At 37.1% G+C, this 21,322-nt stretch overlaps 4 protein-coding genes across 4 annotated transcripts in view; 3 read left to right on the top strand and 1 right to left on the bottom strand.

Annotated features, from left to right (window-relative positions):
- The window catches only part of LOC143451826 (uncharacterized), a 119,798-nt gene that overhangs the window by 90,223 nt on the left and 8,253 nt on the right, over window positions 1-21,322 (top strand). The gene's annotated exons all lie outside the window — the stretch shown is intronic.
- On the top strand, window positions 4,977-5,893 carry LOC143451675 (uncharacterized). Its single transcript, XM_076952391.1, has 4 exons — window positions 4,977-5,134; window positions 5,259-5,381; window positions 5,541-5,687; window positions 5,793-5,893. Exons 1-4 carry the CDS (start codon window positions 4,990-4,992, stop codon window positions 5,891-5,893), a joined length of 516 nt encoding a protein of 171 aa, XP_076808506.1. The 5' UTR covers window positions 4,977-4,989.
- On the top strand, window positions 6,035-13,088 carry LOC143452371 (NACHT, LRR and PYD domains-containing protein 12-like). The gene is made up of 6 exons (XM_076953314.1): window positions 6,035-6,377; window positions 6,708-6,773; window positions 7,202-7,312; window positions 11,280-12,274; window positions 12,348-12,678; window positions 12,959-13,088. The coding sequence occupies exons 3-6, from the start codon at window positions 7,297-7,299 to the stop codon at window positions 13,042-13,044; spliced, it is 1,428 nt and encodes a 475-aa protein (XP_076809429.1). The 5' UTR covers window positions 6,035-6,377; window positions 6,708-6,773; window positions 7,202-7,296; the 3' UTR covers window positions 13,045-13,088.
- On the bottom strand, window positions 14,011-17,888 carry LOC143452047 (uncharacterized). Its single transcript, XM_076952868.1, has 6 exons — window positions 16,222-17,888; window positions 15,309-16,092; window positions 14,924-15,083; window positions 14,784-14,847; window positions 14,516-14,681; window positions 14,011-14,441 (listed from the first exon to the last, which is right to left on the bottom strand). Exons 1-6 carry the CDS (start codon window positions 16,469-16,471, stop codon window positions 14,360-14,362), a joined length of 1,506 nt encoding a protein of 501 aa, XP_076808983.1. The 5' UTR covers window positions 16,472-17,888; the 3' UTR covers window positions 14,011-14,359.

Here is a 21,322-nt window from a genome sequence, read left to right as displayed (position 1 = left end):
ATAAATCAAGCGAAGCGTTTGGTTGGCGCCTTCTTCACTTCAATTATTTTGCAAGCATTTAACCAAAGGCTTCGCCAGAATTGGTTTAATATGTGGAAACGCATCCCACTGAATCCTATTTAGGTTTCAGGCTTATTTAGGCGGACAAGAATTTTTAACAACATCCACTGTGCGTGCTCACGAAGTGTATATGAGTAGTTCATTACGTAAATTAGCAGTGAATTAGTTTCTAGAATTATATTAGAAGTAATATAGCAGAATGCGCCAGTCACTACTTTAATATTCTCCTTCTGTTGGCGACTCCGGCAAATTCGACTTCATTGCAACTGCGACCAAGCTGTGGTGAGTGATTTAATTTCTTCAGTATTGAATCTTGGAAAAGGATCTGTCGTTATTACCGCAGTAGGACTGTTTTTAAAATGGAAAGCTGTTGCTCTATTTTTGGCCCGGTAGAATATACTCTTAAAACTATTTTCTCTGTGTCATATATGTTTAACTTTTTGAACGATTATTTTGCCGAAACATGTCGCTATATAGACATTATTGTTATTACAGTGATGTTGTTATATGTGAATGAGCAGAGGTGTATGACGTAGAGTTACCAACCAACAAACTTAACTTTGCATCAAATGCTTAGACAAGTGCTTGGCTGCTGTGAATCGGTTTCGTACAAACTATCCGGCTGCGTGACGCTTGACTTGTTTGCTTGTGACGAAGTATGGGTACGTCATCGTTGAAATTCCAGAGACGATTTGAACCGGCGAAAAAATTTTGTTGAATGCTTTCAAGAAACGTCTGGGGAAGAAACAAAAATCAAGTATTTTTAAAGCAAAAATTTACCCTCCTTGAATATGGTTGATCCCCACCAAGTTCCATATTATTGCATTGATACGTCATAGTGTTATGACGACATATTTTTGTTTGGCCGGAAATCTTAAAAACTGTTAAAATATAAACATATGAGGCCTCATTCTACAGCGCTTGGCTAAAATTTTCGCTTGAGTTGTAATTTGATGGACTGCATGGTGGTTAGGTGAGTCCTCCATCTTTTTTCAGACAAAACCTGAGCAAGCGATGTGCGGTTCTGTCAATTGTTACGCTCCTATATAAGAGGTATTTCCTTCACGAATGTGGCTTGAAGCCGTTTCATTCTGCCATGTTAAGTCACATCAAATATGTCGACTGCAACTTGACGCTGTCACATGACGTCATTGGTCAGCGATGGTTGATGCAAAATATCAAGAGATAATTTGTTGCGGATAATTTAACACTAAACACCACAGCTGGCGTTCATTTATATAAAGCTCTGATTCTGTATCTTCCACTTTTTGAGTCGGAAAAAATACCAAGCCCGGATAGACCTTCTGAGATTATTACGTCACTATTTTTCATCATTAACCCAGCAGTGCACTTGATATCGGGCCGAATCGATAGAATCACTACCAAACTGTACAATGTTTAATTGACTGTTGACCTGAGATGATCCTGAGTCGTGCGATATGTTGAAATGTTTTACGCTTGACTTGGAAGAGGGTTGAGTGACGTCACTTCGCTGAAAGTCGGAAACGATTTGTTGCGAAAAAGATTTGCTGAGCAAAAATCCCTAAAAACCCGGCTGGATTAGAACCTTTATTTTGCTGACTGAGATTAACTAATGCGTTTCCAAATAAGGTCGTAATATTTAGCTGGAATGCGAAAAGTTTTAAATATTGCGCGACTGACTTATTTCCATTCAATTCTCGTGACTGTAAAGTGGAAGATGGCCGCGATCAAAGTTGAAAGTTGCTGTCACATAATCGTCTTTAAAAAAAAACTTTTTGTTTCATGCTACAATTTCCATTCAAAGGACAGTAAATTGCTTCAGTATGTTATAAATGGTGGGCTGTAATTCAGATTCTATTATGTAAGGCACTTGTCGCTATTGCTAAATTCTATTGTTATCTTAACCATGCAACGATCTATTATTTGTTTGCTTAATACACTTACACATAGTAGATTTGTAAATATCGCAGAAGCACAAACCAGGTATACGCAAGTTCTGTCCACGCACTCAATTATGCCTGCGAAAGACACTGCTAATATTATGATCAGTGTGAATGCAATAAAATGTCAATGGGCGTATTTGTAGGACAAAATTTTTTACTTTAAATTGCACAAGAAATGAAACTGCGCATCAAATGCTTAAAAGTGTGTTTAACAATAATAAATCTGTTTGGTGCAAAATATTCAGATACTTCACGCTTGGCTGGTTGTCTTGTGACAAAGTGGTTACGTCGGTCGAGAAAATATTGCGTTGAAAATTGTTGGCCACAAAGCTCAAGCTTTAGAGATTCTTTCACGCGTTCACTGGAACGAAAGTTTATTTCGAGACTTGAAAGAAAATCTTGAAAAGATATTTTTAGATCTGCGCCTTCGATGCGACTTTTTGCTCAGAATCTGTTTAAGTCTCGAGTTCATATTAACAGTTTCTCTTTTAGCTGTTTACAGAGGCGTATATGCGCTGTTTGTATTCGAATCAAGCAATCATTTATTCTTATTATATTAATTAATTATTCATGGCATTAATGTATTGTTTTGTTTTAGTTTCCTCCTTAAAACGATTTGTCCACAAACGTATAATTGTTAGGCAGGAAAGTCATCTCGAGGCTGGAAATGTTCAACCGTCTTTATATAACTCGAGTAACGCGCTAACAGATTAAAAATATCAAAAACCAATCATATTTTAGCTTAACTTAGCATTGGAATTTAGCATCAACCTGTATTATATCATTGGTTCTTAACCTTGCTAAGCTGAATCCCGTCAGTCAAGCTTCTCTGGGATGGCATCTGCCGGACACTTACGGGTTGAAGTTGGACAAATTCGAATAGACGCGAAGCGCACAGACGTGTTGGTGGGGGCAACAACACGTATAATCGTCATACATGTATATATAGTTGCATAGGTCGCTGCAATAAACCACGTTAGTACTTGAGCACAATTGGCAATTGGACAATTTCGACTAAATCTGATCGCAGCTCATGGTAGCTCAACGCTGTTGGTAGCCTAGGATGCGTGTTGAATCGAAGATCATTGATATTCTTGTCTTTGCCTTCGATATTTTATCTCAAATCATGACCGATGGCATCCAGGTACAGCAGCAAACGCAAGATCAAAGATTAGTCACAAAACGCACGGTTTCTACGGGCACCAGGCTATGTTGCTAGTATATAGCTTGGCAGATAAATTCATACGCTTACGTAATTGCTCCATCTCTCCACTTAGCGGTGATCGAAATGCAGACTTTCGATTCAATTAAATGCATTGATTGCTACATGAAATTTCGTATTAACTGTAAGCATGAAATTTATATTCTAATTTTTACTGAGCACGAAAGCAATGAAAAGTGTAAGTTATATTGCCGAGTTATCTTCAAGCGTTCTTTGCTCAGCGTAATACGGTGCCAGGACGCAATAAAGTATCCAGGAGATAACCCGCCATATATCAACGTAAGCAAACAAGCTCGGCGCTCATGGCTTTTCTCACCCAGGACACTTTCCCATTTTTAGTGCAAAATCCCGCTTTTAGTTGTTTCTTTGTTTCTCGGAACTGGACTCCCGGCAGCAACGAGGCGCCTCGGGGACTCTGGCGGCAAAAAATCGCTCCAAAATCCGCCGGAAACGAGCTTATTTCCGTTGTCGACAAGGGTGCGTTTGGATTTTCGACGGAAACGAGACTGCCCCTGAACCCAATTCTGCTGGCAATTTCTCCTCCTTGTGTACAAATATTAGCTCATCAAACGTACTTCATAGCCCCGTCTCTGTACGTAGCCCCTCCATTCTGTCGACTTATAGATATGTTGATATAAAACTGGTTTTTATGAAACAGGAAATGATTAAATTGAGCAATACCAAACTAAACAACGACAAAAGAGAACGGTTTTAATTGTGGCTACTTGCAGCGTTGTTACAACTCAACTAAGTCAGTGCAATAACAAACGTCATAATTACAGCGCAGCATTCACTGAGCCTTTAACAGTGGTTTGTCCACAAACGTGAATTTGTTAGGCAGGGGAGCCATCTCGCGGTTATAGTTTTACACTCCACAGCCAAGCTAATTACACAGATCAAATGAAAAATCCTAATTCTAGCTGTGGTTCTGTCATGGCTTCGTAGTAAGTTTCAACGTCAATGACGTGGCTTTAAAGAGACTACTCCAAGGCACAAAAAGGCGGCTTTTGAACTCTGGCGGCAAGAAGTTGTCTCTGGAAATCTTTCGGCAGTAAAGTGGCTCCGGAAATTCGGCGAAAAAAGGCGGCTCTGGAACTCATGTGGCAAAGAAACGGCTGGAATTCTACGGCTGAAAAGAAATTGCGCTGGATATCTGGCGACAAAAAGGCGTCTCCAGGTCTCCGGCGGCAAGAAGATTGTTCTGCAACTCTGACGGCAGGGTGGCGGTTCTCGAATGCCGGCAGCAACGCGGCGGCGCTGAAACTTCGAAGATAATGAAACAGCTCTTGTACTCCAGCGGCAATGAGGCAGTTTTGGAAATCCGGCAGAGAAGAAGCGGCTTTGAATTTCCGTTGGCAATGGTTTTGTTTCGGTTTCGGTCCGATTTATGGTTTGGAGCTTTGGCGGAAACGAGGCTTCACCGGAACACAACTTAGGCGGGCATGAAGTTGCTCCAAGATTTTCAGCTGGAAACAACCCTGCTTTAAGAACTCTGAGAGCTGCCAGGCAACGACAACCAGGCTGCTCCAGGAATTCTGGCAGACAAAAAACAGCTCTGGAATTCAATTCTGGCAAATACTGTAGAAGGCTATACCATCCTGAGTCAGGATGTGTAAAACAATGTGATCTGGACATCTATTACAACAGTTTACATTTCCCAGTTAATTTCTTTTCGTAAACATTCTGCTTACGTCTTTTTTATTTTTTGGAAAACTTTTACGTCATCAACAATTTTGACCAGGTATAAAACATAATCTAAGATAATTACTGCAACGTTGAAGTATGTCGAAGCCAGAAGAGCAAAGATTGACCGAAGATAAACCTCAACTTGTACAACCTGATGACAATGAAGAGAGCTCATCAGGTGAAAGTGATGAACAACCTGGAACATCACGTGCTGTTGCAAGACAAGCGGGGATGCCTGATAGTGAGTAATCTGAGATTAAAAAGATTAAGTCTTTGTCTTTGCTGTACTTAATAATAGGAACTTTTTGATGTTTTTGTTTAAATTTAATGAAAAAATAATTTTTTTTGTTTTTCCTTTGCTTTAGATCCAGAGTCTGCAGATGCCGGAAATCAAGTCTTGCAAACAATGGAAAATGCTGAAGCTTCTCAGAGTGATTTAAGTAGAGTCGATCCAGGGTTGATTGAGCTTGCAAGCAGAGTGGCTGAAAGTAAAGCTGTTAAGCACGCAATTGTCGTGAAATACTTAGGGTAGAGTCTGTATTTGTATTTTTAATTTACTATTTGTATTTTTTCTAATATGATTTTTTTGATAATTTTACTGCGTTTTTTTACAAATGACTGTCTTTGCATTTAACTGCGTTACACAGGATCAGTTGTGATCATCAATGCTCCTCAATTTAATCTCCGCGATGAAAGACGATATCAAGACAACAGAGAATATAGTCAAATGGACATCAGGGATTCTAAAAATATAACACCAACACGAGTTAAAGTGAAACAAACAAATCCTTTAGGTAAACATTATAATACCGTGCAATTTTTCCTTGTAAAATTCTTCTTTTCTTTCATTATGGTATCACACTGTTTTTCTTTCATTGAGTTTAAAAGATGTTTAATAGATTCTGCAAAAAGATTTAAACTAAGCACTGAGCATCAGGAGTTGGCAAATAATCCCTTTGATCCTCCCCAATTAAACACCCAAACACAAGGTGGGTATTAGATGTGCTAACGTATGTTCAAAGCTAATTGAAATCGCTTCTCTAATAATATCGCTTTTGTCTTCAAGAAATGTAATACTGTGCAATAACAAACTACCTTCGAAGTATAGTAAAGTTTAATGTCTCTGTAATTGCTTGATTTGTGAATACATTCATTAATTTCTACTTTTGGAACACGGCGCACTTTCGTGCATGAACGAACACGAGCCGGGTATTAGGTAAATTAACTTATGGACGTTTGCTTATTTATTAACTAAAATCAAAAGCCCTTGCTCTTGTTTGTACAATTACGTGCACCTGCTTACCACGTGCTCTTGTTCCCTCATTCTATTTTACACAAATCGTTCACGTGGTCATCTCTGGATCCATCTGATGTGACCCATCCAAAGCAAACGATCGAAGCAAATCCACATGTTGAGCCCCACACAGACATCTCAGAAGTGACCAATCAATCCAATGCTTTGAACACTGAGATACCTTCTACAAGTAATGATTAGATAATAGACAAAAAGCAGTGAATATTGTTTGTATTAATCATGTTTTGTTTAAATAAGTTACAAATCCTACAGTTAATTAAAATCCGAAATACAACGTGTATATTCAATACGTTTAATTTCTGTTTGTATCATATTCAAATATATCACTTTTGTTTTTAGAAAATGCAATAATATAAAATTAAATATTATCTTAAAAACACAGTTTAATGTTTTTGTATTTATTTTACTTTTGCTAACATTCATTGTGCTTATTTCTATTTTCAGTAAACTGGTTTCAGTGATTTTAATTTAAACACTTTTAATCTCTGTTGTATCGCAGCTTCTGGAAACGTTTCCAAACAACCAACAATATGTCGTGCAGAAAGGAACACGAGTGGTGTAATATGTAAGTTAACTTAATTATGTTTGCTTATTTATTAACTAAATTTAAAAGTCCTTGCTCTTGTTTGGGACATGATTGGATTTTACACATCTGTTAATTCTATTTGTGGGGTTGTGGGGCATAACTTTCAAGCGTATGAATGCAACGTGGTTGTTGATTAATAATACCCCATACACCACTCACAAACATTGTATAAGAAGCAATTTGCTAAATGATCTGAGGCACCTATACCATTATTACAGTCATCATTATTGTGTGCTAAGTTCGTTTTGGCTTGTAATTTTCCATCTTGACAACATTTGGTATATTTGCAAATTTTCATGAAGATGCTAAAATCAGCGGTTTAATTTTATATAAACTTTTATTTGCAAGTTATTATTTTTTGCTTGCAACTAAAGCTTCATGCTTTATATAATGTGTTCATATCTTAGATCAAACAGGTTTGACGCAACCTAAACTACCAATTTCAGCATCAACTTCCCAAACTGAAGTACCAAATACCAGTGCATCAGTCGGAAATCTACCAATGACTTCATCTGCAGGTATTTTTTGGAAGTGTGGAACATTGCACCTTTTTAAAGTTCTATTTATACGTCGGTTTAAAATGTTACTCGAATTAAGTCAATACGTAGATTTAATAATCTCACTCAGTCAAACTCTGCCAAAGTTCTGTGTGAATCTGCTTTTTTTTCAAATACTGTAGAGTGTAGACAGAAAAACAAATGCAAGGGCATTACAACGAAAGTGCAATGGGTATCGAACACTGGTTAACCCTAGGACTACCACAGGGGTCAATTGACCCTTTTGCAATTTTATTTTTTATTTTAACAAGAAGTGTTTTCTGCTAGGAACCTCAAACTTTTTTACTTTTATTCTTTCTGGGTATTTGACACATCATCAACACGACAATGGAAATTTTTTTTCAAAACAGGTGTTTTGGAATGAAAAACGGTGAATTACCACAGGGGTCAATTGACCCCTAAGCCGAAAATATTCATTTGTTCAGTTACATTTCGAAACAACTTTTACACACAGGTGTACTACACGTTCCACAAACAAACTTTGAACAGTTAGAACATTGTACCCTTGTTTTGTTTGACTGGCATATTTTACATTTGGTTCTTTTATTGAGTGGTACTTCTTCTTCAGCATGTTCTCGTGTGCGTTTCAGATGAAAAACTTGGGGAACTGTACGTCTTCTGTTTTTCTCTGCTAGGCACAGCTTTTCAGCCAGTTCGATAATTAAATCCCTTCTCTTTTTAATTGTTATTTGCACATCTTTGCATATTACGTATGCATCCAGTGTCACAATGTCCAACAAGTTGAAAAATGCAGCAAGTGGCCATCTTCGTGATGCTGCCTTAGTAGAGTAAGCGCGGAGCATTTCATCAGTGGTATCCACCCCACCCTTATTGGGCGTTGTAGTCTAGAATAGCCCTTGGTTTCTTCTTGGCTTTATCATCTACCTCCATAACATTGTGAAGTGAAGAAAGTAGATGCACTACTTTATTCTTCTTCGCTTTATAACTGTGAAGCATAATATTTTCTTGGGAATGTGTGAAAACAAATTTTGAAGTGTACAGTGGCGTATTTTTTCCAAGCTGAACATCAGAGGGAATTTCTCGGCGATGGGATCTGATAGTGTCAATAATTGTAGTGTTCCTCTCAAGTAACTTCCTAGCAAGAGCCAATGATGTAAAGAAGTTGTCAGTAGTTACATTGAGCCCACAGTTCTTGTAAGCTTCCATCAACGACAATACCACATGCTCCCCAAGTCCACCTTCCCGGTCTTCTTTTCCAACATAAGGAAAAGCTTGCAAAACGTAGTAGGTCGTAGCATCGCACAACATCCAAAACTTTATACCAAATTTCGCTGGTTTTTGGGGCATGTACTGTATGAATGAGCATCTAAAAGTTGATACGAATATAAATTGACACAGAGAGTACAGATATGGTAATTGTATGCAACAACAAGTATATGTAGCCTTACCTTGATCTGCAAGGGAAAAGTTGCTCATCGACTGTAACATGTGAATGAGGAAAATAAGACTTTTGGCAGTTGTCCATCACTGCATTCCACAAATCTCGAATTGCCGCAAACTTGTCAGATTGTCGGCGACGCTGCCTTGAAGTTTTGTCATCAAATCGTATGTATAGAATAATTGATTGAAATTTGCTCCTACCCATAGTCTCCGAAAACATAGGTCGACCATATTCTAAATCCCAGAAATTTGTTAGCGGTTCATCCCTTCCTTTCAAAACTCCTCGAAGAAGACACAGGCCAAAAAACGCATCCAACTCTTCTTTCCTGAGGGAAAATTCGCTATCCCCTTGTCGCTGAGCTTCGGCTATTGTGAATTCCATAATGTGTTCAATGTTTCTATGACCCCATAACTCTTGAAACACATCTTTTGCATTGTCTACCAGTGCAAGAATGAACTGTTTAGTACCTGGCCTTGTTTTAATTATATTTCGTTTACTTGCACGTCCATTTTGTGTTGGAAACTCAGGTGCCCAAATGGTACCATCTCTACTGACTATCTTGTCTCTGTTTGGCGAAGTAGAGACATCATTTTCCGAACTACTTTCTTCTTGCGCAACATCTTGCTCTATGTCAAACTCTTTGTCAATCTCACGTATGCTTGGTTCTGGCTCATCAAAGTCTTCTTCATCTGAGTCTTCATCAACTCGAAGAATTCGAAGAACTTCTTGTGAATTATACCTTCTATCTGCTGTAAACCTAGACATAGTAGATAACTGCACACTACAAATTACAATTTAGCATTTGCCCTAACAGTAGCAACAGCGTTAAAGTCTGAAACAAAAACCGGTGTCTGAGACTAATAGCTACAGAATGTCTGTAGAACACAGCAAAGGCCGCTATGTAACGCTCAACTATAAAATTTCAGATACTCGCTGGCTAGGACTGCTGTAAGATTACTGGTATCCTTCAAGCAACTTTACAAGGCTATCAACTAGATTAGTTTCTTGCTGCTTGTTATCAATGACAAATTCCTTGTCTTCCGCAAAGTTTCCGCCGTCAAAAAGTCACTGCACTTATCTCAAAATCACGATAAGCACTTCAAAAAACTAAGCAAATTATTTAAATCCAGAGAACATTGACTTCACACAATGATTTTGTTAGTGTGCAAAACGAAACAATTAAAACAGTGTGAGGTCATTAAAGACAAAGGTCAAAATGTCTAATCTAATTTCTATAAAAATATATGAGAAAAATGGTAAATTTCCTTAAAAAGCCTTCATATTAAACGCAAGGGTCGAAGTAAAAAATTCTGGTAGTTCTAGGGTTAAAGTAGGCTACAACGAGTCAAGCGCTCTAACCGCACCGTCACCATCTAACCATGTAACCATGTCTAGTGAAGCTAGTGATTTAATAATTTAGTGATCTAGTGAAGCGATGTGATTTCCCTATTTATGCTGACTGCATGGCCAGCACACAAGTATGCATCCAAAGTTTGCTTCCAGAAAGCTCCGTTTTAGTGACATTTCTGTTGAAATATGTTTTCTTAGGTCCCGGCCTATGACGCTTTTGATGGTTGCCTGGCCGTATTTGACGTAATTATGATGTCACTATGACTTATTTCGAATTAAGCAATGTCTACAAATCGTCACATTGCATAGCTGTCTTTTATTTGGCTATCGTCCTTGTTGGCTGATGAGTCTCTCTCTTCTGACCGTTAAATTTGATTGCTCCGTTTATATCAATATATAAATGCAATTTAACGCACACTTACTTATCGATTTGATTGCCTGCAAAGAAATGAACACCACAGCAGAGAACAGAGAACATTTTTATTTACAGCTTCCAGTCGCCCGATATAATGTAATCGAAGTATTCACGTTTTGGCTTCAACGCACTCAGTTCACTAACTAACTAATAAAATAAAAATTACTTAACTTAATACACTAACTTAATAAAATAATTAATAAAAATTAACTTTGTTTTCTCCTTCTTTTCTCTCTCCTCCTTGAAAATGCACCGCTTATTTATATGATGACGTAACTTCTTTGTAATGCAAAAATCTTTTTTCTGTTCGTTTCGTTGTTGACTTCGAAAAGTCGCACGATCTTGGCTAGTTTTGGCCTCTCAATTCTGACGTATGTATTTCAAATAGTTATGCCATGCCAATCGTGGTACGGTTTCCTCTTTGTTTCTGATCACGAGGCCTCCACATGATCGCTTCCAATTCAGATGTTTTCCACACGTAGGCTTATGACGTAACACAGAGTCACGTGGTTATGGTTCGGTTGTCACAAGCCGAAAAGTAATCGGTAATTGCACAGAAACATTTAGTGGTATTTCTTTTGAAACATAACGCTACTTTACTTAGTATTTAAATCGCTATACCTTATGATTTGCCTATTTGCACAATATTAAATCAAAGTTTGGTTTTAGGAAACAATGCTTGGAACTTTGTAAGTTATTTCAGCTTTATCGAAGTAGATACTGTTTGTTTATTAAAACTCATTTCTTGTGTTGTTTAACAGAACATCGAAAGGACACAGAAAGAAGGATTAAAGAACAAGAAGCCATTGAAAAAGTCAGACAGGAGCAAAAGAAACATCGAGAAGCTGATCTTCGGCCCCAAGCTGGCATCAACGTACCACTACAAAACTTTCCTGTGGTGCATCCCAACCTTGCCGAAGTGACGTTTTATCAAGGAGGAGCAGCTCCTAAGCAAAAAAGATATGTCCCATCTACTGATGACTTAAAGGGCATATCACATGAGAGAAGTATTGACTTCGATGACCTGGTGAGGTCAGACAAACGCTACACCGGTATGATCGGGAACCCCGGTGCAGGGAAATCGACCCTGTCCAAGCGTCTTGCCAAAACTGAGGAGTACACTACCTTTCACGTCAAGTTTTCAGATTTACCTGGTAGAAGAGAGTTCACTTTGCGCGAGATGCTAATTGACAATAATTATATTAACTTAGATGATGAAACCTGTAAACATTCATTTGAGTGGGTTAAAAACAATCAAAGCCATTGTCTAATTATATTCGACGGGCTAGACCAGGCCAATTGGGCCTTTAAAGAGGAAGTTGCTAAACTCTCTTATCACACTAAGCAATCTGTGCAAAATATCATTGCAAACATTTTTAATAAACATTATCTTCCTGATGTTAAAATCATAATTACTTCACGACCTCATAGCATGCTTAATCTTCCCCACTCCCTACAACCAAACCGTACCATTTTTATTCGTGATTTGTCTTATGATGACATGAAAACACTATTTTACGCTTACACTGGTACGCGTGCTGACGAGTTGTGGTTTCAACTTTCTCAAAATGCTCCTGCTGTGTTTTCATTGTGCTACAATCCGTTATTGCTTCAGTTAGTTATCACAGCTTCTCTAAATCCTTCAAAAGATGTTGGAGAAATCACTACAACAACTCGTGTCTTTGCTACCGTTTTGGAGGGTCTGAGACGTAGTGATAACACAAAGCCTCGTGATATTGCTGGTCTCATACTGCAGGTTTTCAGATTAAAACTGGTCATTCAAAACTTGTTTAAGATTTTCATGATAACATATTTTTACTGTGCTCCAGATTAGCAAGTTGGCTTACAATGCCACTAAAAAGTCAACGGTTGTCATTACACCAACCGAAATGGAAGAAGAAGGTCTTTCATCCGATGATGTCCAGGATATCATAGTGGCACTTCATGCTTATGTTGGATTCTCACAACGCGTGTTTGATGGCGACCAGAAGTATTTCTTCTCACATCAAATGTTCCAAGAGTGTTTCACGGCTAGATACATCATTAGTCAAATGTCCCTGGATGAATTTATGAGCTTTGTTGCAAACGAGGCTTTTGCTGATGAGAAGTGGTCAGTCGTTCGACGATTCATTTGCGGCTTGTTGGTAGATATGCTCCGAGGTATGTCCACTTTATTAAACTGGTCATCTTAAATATTCGATGATAATGCTTTGTTGCTCAGCAATTACACATCTGCTTTAAAAGTAGATAAAGCGTAGGCTACATTTTAAATCAATGAATGTCCTGAACACATTGGTTGATCCTTGATGTTTTGTCCAACTCTACAACAACAAAACATGGTTTTGATGTTGTAATTCTTTTCCGTTTGCTGTAATTCATTACAGCAAACTTGTTCTGTTATTATATTACCATAACATATTTTAGCTGATCTGTCTTTTAGACTGTCATGTCGGAGATCAGGTGTCAACAACAGACATGCAAACAAGAAGCACGTTTCTTATGGAAAGTCAATTGCCTTCAGGTTAGTTGATGTTCATTGCATATACAGGTATACACATGAACGAAGCCAGAATTTTGGATAAGGGTGGACATTTAAAAAAGCCACTTAAGTGCTAAACAAAATACACTTTTTATAAATGAACCTGATATAAAGTAAAGTTTATTTTTGCGTTACATGAAATTCAAGTTTCGCAAAGTTTTGAAAATGGGAATTTCTTAGGACACGAGAATTCTGCCAAGTTTTGTTTGTGGTTGGTTTGCTGGTTTTCATTACCTCATCCATAATAATGTACAGTACATTATAATGTAATGTACATTACAATGTATTATACTACAATGTATTGTACATTATAATGTATTGGGTAGTGAGCTAAATATTTTTTCGATTATTTGAAAAGACTAAATCGCTCTGAGCTCACTCCACTGCTTTTACTTACCTAATTGGTTGGTTTTATTTTGCAAATGGTTTATGTTTTTTTGAATTGATTTAAAGCTTACTTGGAAAGCAATTTTTGTATTTATTCTGTTGTCCTGGGTACTTTGTTTAGCTTTATTCCTGAGTAAACTTATTAAACATATACCGTATTTTACGGACCATAAGGCTAATCAATAAATTGCTTTGATTAGTTTTTTGCTCATACATAAGGCGCATCGGACTATAAGGCGCTAAGGACTATAAGACTATAAGAGATATAAGGCGCCTGTGTTACCGTATAAAGCTCATTAAAATACGTTGTGCGCATGCGCGCACTAACGCACGCATGCGCATTATGATCCATACACTGTTAAAAAAATACTTGTAAAATTTACCCCTTAAATCTTGGCAGCAGTTTTTACAAAAAATATTGTAAATTTTCCTCTTAAAACATTGTAAATTTTACTTATTTTTTTCGGAAATTTTCATATCTTTACCTGTGAAATTTCTGTAGTATGGTCTGTAATATTTACTTACTAAACATGGAAAATTTGTTGGTTTAAAGTAGTAAAATTTACATGGTTATGTGGTATTTTTGATGTGAATTTCATTGCGTGACTGAAATGCCAGCACCCAACTTTTGCACTTAAAATTGAAAACCGACCTTAAAATACATTTACACAATTTATTTTGCATAACTTGAATTACACAAAACTTTTTAAACATGAAACACATGCCCACTAACTAAATGATAAACGTAGAAAACAAATCATAAAGTAGATCATACAACATGAAAAACAGGGGTGTTTAACAGGGGTGTTACACTTTGAACAAAGAAAGGTTAACGAAAGGAAAGAACGATTTCTCTGCATAATTTTAGTGATCACTACAAGCTCGTGATATCATTTTGGATATCATTTTGGATCATCATATCAGTTTCAGGATTCTAGAAGGAACTTCATGTTTCTGACGTTTCCTGCTGATTGGCCCATTATTTTTTGCAAAGTACCTTCACATAAAAATTAAACATTAGTAAGTCAGTATTTTACAGCAAAGTAATTCTCTTGCACACAAATGCAGTACCTTTGAACAAATTCCAACGTAAATTTGGCTTTTTGTGGATATACCATATCAAACACAAAGTATGACGAATACAAATACAAAAAACTTCGAAAAAATGAATCCGATTGAAAGAGGACTTGTCTTTCTATCGACACGACATATGTTCTTCCAGTCATAAGAGAACTGCCTGCAATAAAGAATAAAAAGCGTATAAAGACAACAAAAATATAACGGAAATATTTGACAAACAGACAGGGGGAGAAATAGAACAACATAAAGTTAACCATACCAAATGTGCTAATGAATGGTGTGACTGGTACTCTGCTTAATGTTGTTTCCATAGAAGCATCTTCCTAAAACCCCAAAAACAAAACTTAAAAAGCTGTTATGACTGGTCAACCTTGACAATGAATCCAACAGTTTACTTACAGCAAAGACTTCATAGATAGATTGCTTTTCTTCCTTGAAGAAACAAGCCAGCAAGTGGAGAAAGTATATTGCATATGCTGATTTATTATTGAAACGTCTGCCTTCTTGCTTTAAATTTATAATCTCCTCTTTAAACCTTCCCTTTTCATTTTTCAAAGCTCTGTATATAGTGTACAAAAATAACTTTTAGGTATGTCTAAAAATCTATGGTATTTACATATCTGTGCAGTCTTGAACGTCTTACACTTACATATTACCTTTATCAGCGAAGTCAGGTAAGGTTAAAATTGCCTGTATTTATGATAAGCCACTTAAGTACATCAACAAGTTTCACCAAAATTGATAAATTTATAGCACATGTACATAGCGGTGTTGTGCAACCCACTTGTAAATGAAACTTGATCGATTTGTAATGGCATCCAGTAACTCATGGGAGTTAATTGCCTCTCCTTCCATAAGTGTATTGTAGTGGTTGAGCAGATGCTCTTCATGCAGAAGAAATGGCCATTCTTCTTTTATTTGAGAAATAGACTTCTTTTCAAGAATAACATTTCTCTGCAACCGGTATGTTGTTTGCATTAGGTTTGCAATTTTAGACTTATCTTGATGACTTGTATCTTTCTTGTATTCTTGACATAGCCATAAGCGGTGTGCATTAAGGGTTTCTTCACATTCCTTGCGTTGGTCATACTGTTTAGCAGGAGTTATCATCGCTGAGGTAGAGGGCATGTGATTTTGCAAAACAGGTTGTGTGATGCCAGCAAACCTTTTCCTTTTGCGATGACAATAACTAACACGATCAGAAAGCTGTGATGTCAGGGATTCATGACCAGTCCCAATAGTGATTCCATCCACCTCATCTTTAAATGATGAAGGATACTTAGACACAATTTGGTAGGCAATGGTAGATAACTCCCTACGCACCGGACGCTTGGTGTTCATGAAAATGGCATCTACTAAAACTCTCACCATTTCCAATCGTAGGAGTGGATCAGGTACTCTAAAGTTCTCGCAGCTTTGAAGCAGACCTTGGGGAAAGTCATTCCATGGTATGTCAAACCTATAAATCCAGTCTAAGCTATCAGTAGTACTAGAAGAAGAAACTTCTGAAGTATCAGAAACATTTGATACATCAAGCTTGGAGGAATCAGAATAATCATGATCGTCATCTGACATAAAAATAAAAAATTATGAAAACAATTTACACAGTATCAACCAATCATTGCTAAACAAAGAAATGTAAGTCTAGATATACAACACATGCATTAAAAACTCCAGCTTGCATATATACAATATACCTTGCTTCCAACTGGTTATTAATTTGCGTGCTTGTACCGGCTTCAAAACTGGGAGTATATCCTTCTCAGACACGTAAATTAAATCTTCTTTGTTTTCAACTCCCAATGATTCTAGTGTGTTTTCAAGTTGCAGTAGCATTTCTTGAGGCAAATTGGGTAAAACATTCAAAATTATCTTATCCATTTTGCTATAAAACAAATGGTTAATATGAAAAAAGAGACACCGCAGAAATCTGCCAGTAATAATCATAAAATTTCACCTTCACTGTACATGATGCAGTATCACTACTACGTTCTAGTTTAAAGCATGTTTTAAAACAAATATTTTAGCATCATTAACAACATAACAATGCAGCGGATAAAAGCTATATATATCACACAAATCGATGCATTTATAGTCAGCAGATGCTGATCTTTGAAGTTCAAAAGCACCATATTGTGGCAATAGAACAGCAGTGTGTTTAGTAACAAGTGCATAAATAACATTAGCCTTCACAAAAAATAATACAATTTCTCCCAAAAGTAATTCATCATCTAATTTTTCCAAAACCACATGTTTCCCAATAGCATATTCAGTTCCCTTAAATACAATTTTCTTATAGAATTTACATTGGGACAGTTCATCATCAATAAAGTTTCTTGAAATAGTAGAAATTTCTGAAGAAAAATAATTTCCATAGGATGAAAGGAACTGAACATCGGAATTAAAGAAATTAGTTTCTAATAAATATGCTTGCAACATTTGATGACTCTTCGCAAGTGTGCTAGTAATATTTATGTAATTCCCAGAATGCTTTACCACTCTCTTAAAATATTGATGCTTACTTTCAAATCTTAAAGTCCAAACGTTAATTAGAGGACCAAAATGCAATATTAACCATGGGTAATGACAAAGATAATGATGTTTTGGGCGAAGAACAACATCTGCAAAAGCTGTGTGTCTACAAGCAATGTACTCACGTATCCAAACATTTAACATGCAAACAGTTTCTATACATAAGTCTGGAGCACAAATGACACGTACAATTTCGTTGAGTTTCGTAAACATTTGCCACACCATATCATCACTATCCTGCACTTTATGAAAAATAAGCAAGGGTAACATACGTAAAAAACACCAATTTTGGCTGGCTGTACCGTTGAGCTTTGTTAGTTTTTTTATCACTGATGGCCTATTAACTCGATCTACATCACTATATGGAAAGTTTAAGATTTGGTGATTGAGATAAGTCAAATCAAACCAACCAATAGAAACGAAATGTTTAATAATCAATGGTAAATCATAAGCAACTACACCTTCAAATAAATCGTGAGCCAAACATGGAGGAAGGCCAGGTTGAGCAACATGAAAAAACCTCAGTTCATTAAATGGGGAAGCAAACTTAAGACCATTCTCTTGAACACTACTTTGCAATACATCAGTATTGTACGATTCTATAGTCCTCATTGAAGCTACACTTAAGCAATTATCAACAAAACTTGAACGTTTTATTTTACAATAACGGCACATATAGCACGATGAACTAAAGTTTGTTGTAAATCCACCTGTAGAGGTTGCGTCGTTTAGAATGCAGAGGCTGATGCCGACAGATGCAGATACAGAGTTTTATCGGTCTTAGCTTACGTTATTGACTTAGTTAACCTACTACATTAATATCTGACTCTATTGTTGCGTGCGGTTAGAACTCTCTAACCTTTTTGACGGCGATGCGTTCTTATTATTTTATAACAAATACCGTTTGCCAGAGAAGGCTTTTATTGTAGGTGCTGTACACGTCTCAACATTACAAATAACCAAGAACACAAGTCATACGACTGTTTGCACGATGTCTACTGATTTACGTCTGCGTCAGCGTTTGTGTCTGAGGCTCTCTGGGAGTCTCGCACAGAAGTTCAAGCTTATAAAACGTGCTGCGATGTGGCGGAAATATATGACAAAAAAGGCATGAACATTTCAAGGCGTGTGGACGTGAAAAACAGTGCGTTTGCAATGCAAATTACATTCGGTTAAGTTGGAAACAGTTTCTTGGAAGCGACTTGGTAACGTACTAAATAAGGAGCTTTCACACGAAATTATTCGTAGCAAGTTTACAAATATACCAACGGTAGTTTGCAGTGTTTTGAAAAGCAAGATTATAAACTCCAATTACTAGCTGGAAAACTCCTTCCTAAGAATGATGTGGCGGGACTGAAAGTTTAAAAACTCCAATTGTTCTGGAAAACACATTTCTAAGAATGTCGTAATGATTTTACAAAGGTCACCCAGGCCGCCACACACCTACCCAGTGACTTCCAAGGTTATCACCTGTAATGCAACTTTTCAACCTAGCCTACACCTATCAGGATCAGATGTTCTCTAGACTACGGATGACCACGCTCAGGCATTTCTTTCAAGATTTCGCATGCTTTACAAACACGTGACAAGCATAACTCGATTTCATTGGTTAAATCTGAATTTTTAGCAGCAGGAGGTTGTCCGTTGCGTAATATTTACAGTTAATTAGGGTAAAATGCATTTACAATCAAGCATGTAAAATTTTTCCGGCATTTTCACGGTAAATTTTACAAATTTTTTTAACAGTGTACATTAGGCGCACCGGCTTATAAGGCGCACGATCAATCTATGAGGAAAAAAAAGGATTTAAAGTGCGCCTTATGGTCCGTAAAATACGGTATACCTACTTAACATATATATTAACTTATATACATATACATATATTAGTAAACATATTAGAGTTTTTATTTGGTTGATTTTTTTGTTTAAATTTACTGGTTTGTCATCAAAAGATAGCCCAAGTTTACCAATACACTTGTTAGACCTGACACAGACACAGTTAAACCTTTGTGACTACCTGGTAGGTAGACAGTAGACCAGGCATGCACAACTCAAAACAGTACACGGGCCGTTTTAGCGAAAAAATATTTTTCGCGGGCCGCGTGCTAACGTTGTTGTAACTAACGTGTAGCCTACTTTATATAATGTGACCGATTAACCGTTGAATAAGAGATATCGTTGAGAAGATGGTTACTGTCAAGAGACGGTTGCCTCTCGCACTACAGTATCTAGTTGTTTTTAACGCTAAGCGGCGGTAAAGCATCGGATTCGTTGATTATGTAACTGTAACCGTGGAGAAAATGCCTGAATGAGCGAAATCACGGAATATCTCGCGGGCCGCATGAAAAGGTTTCGCGGGCCGCATGCGGCCCGCGGGCCGTATGTTGTGCATGCCTGCAGTAGACACTCGCATATAAACTCTGCATATGTTTCACAAAGCATTCTATGCGAACCCGACATACATGTTTACCACCCAATAGGCGCAGTTTTGACATAGCTTAGAATGACAAATGTAAAAACTTTGACATTTTCAAAAGATGCAAAGCACAATTTTGCTAAAAGTTATTACAATTTTTAAATTTTTCATTCTTGGCTGTGTCAAAACTTAGGCTATAAAATCGAATCGACTACAAAACAATTTAAAACTATTTAATTTAAAATCAGAACCAAATAAAATGAGTTTTTTTTTACCAAGCTAGTCTACATACCATCGCTATTTTTACATTAAAACTCTTAACAAAAGTGATCAGTTTAAGATTGCCCCCCTTCATTATTTACGCAGACACAATGTTTGAGCTAGAGATTTCGAAACATAGAATTTTTCATTTTCAAACATAAAATGGCATCTCTGCCAACAGATCATTCCAGTTTTCCGCCATTACATTAGAAACCATTGCTAGGCATTACAAAATTGCAGTTAAAAACTGCATAGGCTACCACCAAGCATTCATCAGGATCAGAGTCTAGCAAGCAAACTATTCCACTGATAATTAATAATTAACGTAGGTTATTATATTTCATGTTTATGTGCTTATGTGAGAAATTATTTGTTGTTTGCTGAGATAAATAGCTACTGGTATAAAGGTTTAGTGGCCGTGCTAGTTGTTACCAGCAAATATCAACGTTATTTCTCTTGAGCACGTTTTAAGACTTTTTGGCTTTGTAACTTTTTCCTCTTCATTGTCGGGTGTTATTAAAAACTGGCGAACAACTGGTAACAGTGGGCGGCAATTGGTGACGTCACGAGGAAAATTTATGATGTGCCCAGTTAAAACTGCTATTGCGATAAAGGACACGGCTGGATTAGCCTACTGGTAGGCCGCTAAGAAATAGTTGGTTTCTAAGCACCATATCTTACTAGTGGACTTTTATTGACTAAATACAAAAATATGCAATATTTTTACATTCAATTTACGCAGTAACTCGTTTTTTTTTTAAAAAAAAAGGAGTTTATCTCGTACTATATAAAAACATACTTAAGAAAACATAGACTTACATACCCATAATAGGTAAATTGAAAAAAGCAATTTGAAAGCTTCATCGTAAAAACATCGTCTTAAAATACATAGAATACAGTGAGACCTCGTTAATCCGGACCACTTCGTTTCGTCAAAAAATGTCGGTTTAGCGGGGTATCCGGATTATTGGAAAGTAAAAAATCAATCAATCTTGCAAATGCAGTACCGTGTTCAAAACGCAGTGTGCACCTTACTCCAATTCTAAGTACCAAGTTTCTGGCTGGACAGCAACTAAAATATAATTATATTTTTTGTATGATCCGACCCAGTGTCGAACCCCAGAACCACCGTATTAAAGACGAATGCTCTAAGCCAGAAGTGACGAACATGCGGCCGCAAATCGGTTTGACAACCGCTCTTGCATGGCGAAGCATTCCGGCGGGACCAGCAGTCTTGAACTTACTTTGACCTGTTTCCAATCTTTGCGCAATGCGATATCAAAAACTGATAGCACGATTGAGTCGCAGCAGTTTGTCTTCAATAGATTGCCGTACTCAACCTATGTAATGTACGTTTTTTTTGCGACCGCGGAAGCGTTGTTTGTTAGTGTTGATGAACAATTTATTTTTTCGTTTCTAAAATACTGTACAGTATTTCATAGTATGACTAAAAAGCTGTGCGGCTTACTCAGCTGTAACTGACAAAGTGGCTTGCCACAACGAATAGGACCGTCACCGCTGCTATAACGTCATTATGCAACGCAACGTAATTATGCGTAGATAATAATCGGCTATTGTTTCGTCAACAA

The sequence above is a fragment of the Clavelina lepadiformis genome, chromosome 4 (assembly GCF_947623445.1).
Source record: "Clavelina lepadiformis chromosome 4, kaClaLepa1.1, whole genome shotgun sequence".
In the NCBI taxonomy this organism is placed as follows: domain Eukaryota; kingdom Metazoa; phylum Chordata; class Ascidiacea; order Aplousobranchia; family Clavelinidae; genus Clavelina; species Clavelina lepadiformis.
The sequence above is the reverse complement of the archived record's forward strand: the minus strand, read 5'-3'. Positions and strand labels throughout refer to the sequence as shown.